Consider the following 5804-nt stretch of genomic DNA (forward strand, 5'->3'; position numbering starts at 1 on the left):
GGGCGTTGCTGCCGGCCGGGAAAGAGGAAGGGGCGACCGGGGGACGTCCAGCCCCGCGGGCTGGCTGCCAGAAGAGGAAGGTCCCAGCCCCGTTCACCAGCTGATCATCGCCCTGGCGGGGGTCACATCTCCACGACTAAGCCCTGGCCACCGGCAGAAGAAACACGACGTGTGTCCTCGCCCCACCGGCTGGCCCCATGGCCCACGGAGGAGCTACTGGGGGTCTGCCCGGCGAGGCTTGATGTCACGGGTCTTCATGTAGGAGAGGAGCTGCTCGGGGATCTCGGCCAGCACGTCCTTGGCCAGGCGGGCCATGCTCAGCACCTGGTTTCCCGAGTCGTCCACGTAATCCCGAAATGGCACAAACTGTGGGGGGAAGAAGTTTGCAACAACCTTGCAGCTGCGGGGTCAGTGAGGGGCTGAGCATCTCTCGCCCGTGGAAGGACCAGGCTTAATGACAGTGTTACCTGTACGATGTCCCTCTCAGCGTAGCGTCCCCGGGAAGACACCCGTACCTCATCACCATCCAGCTCCTCCATGGCTGGGGGGGCACAGCTGGTGTCACCAAGCCTCAGTGGGATGGCCACTGGGGCTGGAAACACCATCCATTCCTCTGGGATGCCTTTGGAGGAAGGGACAGTGTTTCTGTACCCCCTCCCTGGTGTCCCCAAGCCCCAACTCACCCTCAAACTCAGCTGGACCCACTCCCACGATGATGATGGACATGGGCAAGGCGGAAGCCTGTGGAGCAGAGGCAGGGTGGCAGCTGGGGCAGCACCCAGCATGGGGTAAATTCACAGCAAGGAGGATGCACTCACGGTAACGATGGCTTCCTTGGTCTGCAGCATGTCGGAGATGACACCATCGGTGATGATGAGGAGGACGTGGTACTGTGAGCCATCAGTCACCTGGGCAGCCGCCCTAGGGGGACAAGGGATAGGGTCCCTACAACAGACCCACCAGTGTGGGGCAACTGGCCCTGCTGTGGGACTGGTGGCATTTGGGGATAGACAGAATATCCTGGTGCTCACCCAGCCACCTGGTTGATGACGGGGGCAAAGTTGGTGGGACCATAGAGCTGGACGGTGCGCAGGCTCTGGAGGTAGGACTCCAGCACGCCCTCAATGCCGGCACAGCTGGGGTTGTCCGCGTTGTTGTTCTGGGGGATGGGGACGGGCGCTTGGAGGGGGACCACAGCCCTGGTGTCCCCTCCGGGCTGTGGGATGCAGCCAGGGCAGGTGCTTCCCCCCCACCGCCAAGCTGCTGGGGGCACCCCCACCCCAGGGCGCACCAGGGGGAACTGGTGGGAGATCTTGCCATCGGGTGGGAGTTTGGCACCGAAGCCGTAGGCGGGGAAGAGCTTGTCACTGTCGTAGTCCTGGATGATCTCCCCCACCGCCTTGAGTGCCAGGGCGTAGGCGCTCAGCTGGTAGGGGCTCGCGTAGTGCAGCGAGGTGGGCTGCGACGGCATCCCTGCGGCACAGTGCCTGTCGGCACCTGCCCCGCAGCCGTGCCATTGGGGATCCCCCCCCCAGGCCAACAGCACTCACCGTTGGAGGCCGTGAAGTCAATGGCGACGGTGAAATTCAGCTGCGTCCTTGGAGGGAGAGCGAGGGAGGCTGCCGGCCCCACGGCAGGGGGATGCCGTCTTCCAGCCCCACAGTGTGATGTGTCCTCCCCCCAGGACCCATCATCTGGGCCCCCCCTTCCCCATCCACCACCCCACAGCCCAGGGCTGCCGTCCTACCCTACCCCCAGCCCCGTCACCCCCTCATCACCCCCAGGCTGCACCTGCGCTGTCACTGCCGTCCTCGCCCCGAGACCCTCGCTTGTGGGGGGTCTCAGGGAGCTGGGGGGCACCTGGCCCCCACTCACCCGCCCCGGATGTAGTCAACAAAGGTGAACTCGGACTCGACGGAGAAGGAGAGCAGTGTCACCTGCAGGCAGGGGGGGGGTCAGACCAGGGCCCCCCCAGCAGGCACAGCATGGGGGTCAGACCCAGCCCCCAACAGGCAGGAGCCCCAGGAGGGCCCCAGCCCCACTCACGGTGCCAGAGTTCACGTATTTCTTCTTCTTGCATTTCTTCCTGGGGTTCAGCACCTGCGGGCGCAGGGGTGGGTTGGACCTGGCATGGGGTGCCCCCCAGCCCCCTGCCCCAGCCACCCGCCCTACCTCGTACACCGTGAACTGGCTCTGTGCTCGGGAGAGCTCCCGGTAGCTGGTGGCAAACTCTCCGATGAAGTCGTGGCTGTGGGAGGAGCATGGGGTCGGCACGGCCAGGCACCCCGGTGAGGGGCACCCTGGGAATTGCTGGTGGCACCACCATGTCCCCCGCCACCCCACGGGCACAGCCTCACCTCCCATCCCGGTCCCAGTCGTACACATCTATCTTCACTGTCCTGAAAGCGAAGGCGGGCAGAGGGTGAGCCACCAGCCTGGCTGGCACGGGACCCCCCGGCCCCCCTGGTTTGGAGACACCCAGCCCCACGGTGCCTCGGCAGCGAGCACCCTGCCTGCCAGCAGCCGGCAGAGCCGCCCCGCCTGCCTGGCCTGTGTCTCTGCAGGGAGGGAAGCGGGAAATTTGGGTCACAGCGGGGGCCCTGGAAAGGAGGGGGATGCCTTTATGTAATTTGGGTTGCAAAAGAGGAAGAAAAAAAATAAAACAATAAGGACCCAATTCTGAGCTGCCTGCTGCTGCGGGGCCAAACCCAGGAAAGAGATGCTCACACCCTGCTCTGCCCCATGGCTGTCCCTGTCTCCGTACCGGTCATAGTCGCCGTTGCAGAGGGCACGCACGGGGATGGTAAAGGGCTGCCACACTGGGTTGAGCGTGTTCTTCACCACCTCCGTCTTATGGCAGATGGTGAAGCTGCGGGGACAGGGCAGGATCGGGGCGTGCCGTACGGTGACACCGGCACCCTGCCCACCCCGCCGGGCCCCTGCACTCACGTGCCATCCTCATTGCTGCGGTAGAAGACGAGGAAGGGGTCGGATTTTCCAAAGAAGTCCTTCTTGTCCAGCTTGTTGGCACACAGCTGCATCGTGACGATGTCCTGGAGGCAGGGACCATCACTACCAGCTGCCTCCTTGCCCCCGGCCCCCATGCAGCCCCTGCCTTGCCACTGCTGGGACATGGGCACTCACCCGGCAGTTGCTCAGCTCCTCGGCCAGCAGCAGTATGGTCCCACACCGCTTCCCTGGGACCCCCCTGGGACCAGAGGCACCCACTTAGCTTGGGGACAAGGAGAACGGGACAGGGGCAGGAGGTGGGGTTGGGGCTGGGGCTTGTGCCCCATGGCTGGTGCTCTGCAGCATGGCTGGTGTCCCCAGCAGGGGACGTGCAGGGAGGGGTCCCATGGGGCAGGTGACTGGGGACATGGTGCAGGACCCCCCCTTGCCCCACCACGGGCTGTGACTCACGTGAGGGCTCTCTCCAGGCGGCCCCGCTGGGACCCGATCACCTCCCCCAGTGCCACGAACGCCTGCCCCAGGAAGTCCTGCACCCCGAGCACAGCACCATGAGACCCCAGGGGCTCCTGCCCCAGCCCCCCCCACCCACACCCACCCCTTTCCCTCCCAATGTGCCTGTGGGACGTTCAGTCACCCTGTCCCAGGGCCACCCCAAGTACCCTGAACCCGCCCTGTGCTCCAAGCTGCCCTTTGCCCAGCCCAGAGCCCATCCTGCACACCCAGGACCACCCCAGGTGCTCACTCTATATGCCCTGGACTCATCCTGTGCCCCCGGGACCTGCCCACAGCCCTGAACCCACCCTTCTCCCCCCCCACACACATACCCTGAACCCATCCTGCACCCCTCAGACCGCCCTGCACCCATCCTGCACCCCAAAAGCCACCCCTGTGGTGTATCCTAGCCCCATCCTGCCCCACCAGGCTCCCCCACAAGGGCCAGGGTCTCAGGGCAGAGCAGGGGCTGGTGTGTGGCGGGCACCTACCTTCTGCCAGTCCCCGTGGGGCATGGAGAGATGGAGAGCAGGTCAGAGCCCTCGAGGCCAGGGGCACCCATGCCCCCCGACAGCACCCGCACGGGGCATGGCATCGGGGTGTCCCACTGCGGTGTCACACCGGGGCATCACCATGCATCCCCCCCCAGGCCCCGCACTCACCTGCTTTAAAATGGAGCAGCTCTTGGAGTCCACGTTGTAGCTGGTGACAGGAGAGCAGAGCCCTGAGCCCGTGCCTGTGGGGGTGCTCTGGCACGCAGCCCCACTTCCCCCACCCATTTCTGCTTTTCGCTGCCATATCCTTATTTATTATTGTTATTTATTACCCTTATTTATTATCATTATTTCTTACCAACTTAGCACTTTGTTCCACCCCAAGCTGGGGGCTGAGCCCTTCCCCGGCTGCCCCACTCACACATCAAAGCGAAGGTTTTGCTTCTCCTCGAAGTAGTAGTCAAGGACAAACTTGCGGACGAAGTCAGGGTTCAGGGTGTTGTCAATCACCTCGGTGCGCCCGAACTGTGGGGAGAGGGGTGAGGGTGGCCCCCTCCCCCCCAGCACCTCTCCCCATTGCAGCTGCCCCAGCACTAATCCCAGCGGGGGGATTAGCGCTGCTGGCGGGGCCAGATCATTAGCGTGGATGCAGAGGGATCATTAGTGTGGATGTGGGTGGCCATATGGGCCCATTTAACCCGGCCGGGGATTAGCCAGGAACATGGGCACTGGGGGCAGCAGCACGCCCAGCATGGGGCTGGGAGCCTCCCTGGGGACTCGGTGAGAGGGGCTACGCTCACCTCCTTCCACTCGCTGCTCCCTGAGCCCTGCACGAAGAGGACCACCACTGCAGAGAGAGGAGCAGAGCTGTGCTGCTGTGCTGTGCCCGTGCTGTGCCCCCTGCTTGGTCCCACCACCCACCTGGGTCAGATTTGGAGAAGGTGTCCATGTCCAGCAGGTTCCTGGGGGGACAGAGCCAGGCCTGAGCCACCCTGGGTGCCACCCACCTGGCTCTGCAGCGGATCCCCATGTCTTCCCCCAGATCAAGGGATGGCCATGCCAGCACCTGGGGCCAAGAGCCCCATCACCATGGGGGGACACGCTGGCTCCCACCGCAAGGTTTGGCGGGACAGCGGGGCGGGCAGGGAGCAGCGACTCTGGCGCTGACAATGATTGAACATGACAGGGAACCCATCTAGAGGATGAAACCTTCCCCCGTGCCGCTGGCACCAGCTGAGTGCCCGCTGCACCTCGGCAGCAGGAACATGGCTAATGGCGGGGCGCAGAAGTGAGAAGAAAGGAGACACTTAGAGCAGGGGCTGGGCAGCCGCGGGGACCAGCTCTGTGCCCCCGATGCAGCTGCCAGCAGAGCGATTGATCCTCACCCTTTAGGGAGCAGCGACTCTGGCGCTGACAATGATTGAACATGACAGGGAACCCATCTAGAGGATGAAACCTTCCCCCGTGCCGCTGGCACCAGCTGAGTGCCCGCTGCACCTCGGCAGCAGGAACATGGCTAATGGCGGGGCGCAGAAGTGAGAGAAGAAAGGACACTTAGAGCAGGGGCTGGGCAGCCGCGGGGACCAGCTCTGTGCCCCCGATGCAGCTGCCAGCAGAGCGATTGATCCTCATCCTTTGCACGGTGTGACACCGGGAAGCACCGGGTGCTGCAACTGGCTCTGCTGGGATCCTTCCTGCACCCCCTGGGTGGTGGCACTGGCTGGGCTGGGGCACAGCCGGGCGCTGTGGGACTCAGCCAGCTCCTCTCGCCCCAGTGCACAGGACTGGGGGCGCAGGGCAGAGACCCCAGGGCTCCCCCCCCCCCCCGCCCTGGGTGGGGCTGCGCTC

The 5804-nt window shown here is 64.5% G+C and overlaps 1 protein-coding gene across 1 annotated transcript; it reads right to left on the reverse strand.

Annotated features, from left to right (window-relative positions):
- Positions 1–222: 222 nt before the first annotated feature.
- On the reverse strand, positions 223–3174 carry CPNE9 (copine family member 9). Its single transcript, XM_035903822.1, has 13 exons — positions 3145–3174; positions 2950–3053; positions 2765–2869; positions 2358–2399; positions 2173–2248; positions 2047–2100; positions 1876–1937; positions 1551–1597; positions 1292–1473; positions 1032–1159; positions 819–921; positions 684–741; positions 223–541 (listed from the first exon to the last, which is right to left on the reverse strand). The coding sequence occupies exons 2-13, from the start codon at positions 3039–3041 to the stop codon at positions 318–320; spliced, it is 1173 nt and encodes a 390-aa protein (XP_035759715.1). The 5' UTR covers positions 3042–3053; positions 3145–3174; the 3' UTR covers positions 223–317.
- Between the last annotated feature and the right edge of the window lie 2630 nt (positions 3175–5804).

This window comes from Egretta garzetta, unplaced genomic scaffold, assembly GCF_000687185.1.
Source record: "Egretta garzetta isolate BGI_Z169 unplaced genomic scaffold, ASM68718v1 scaffold91, whole genome shotgun sequence".
Lineage (NCBI taxonomy): Eukaryota > Metazoa > Chordata > Aves > Pelecaniformes > Ardeidae > Egretta > Egretta garzetta.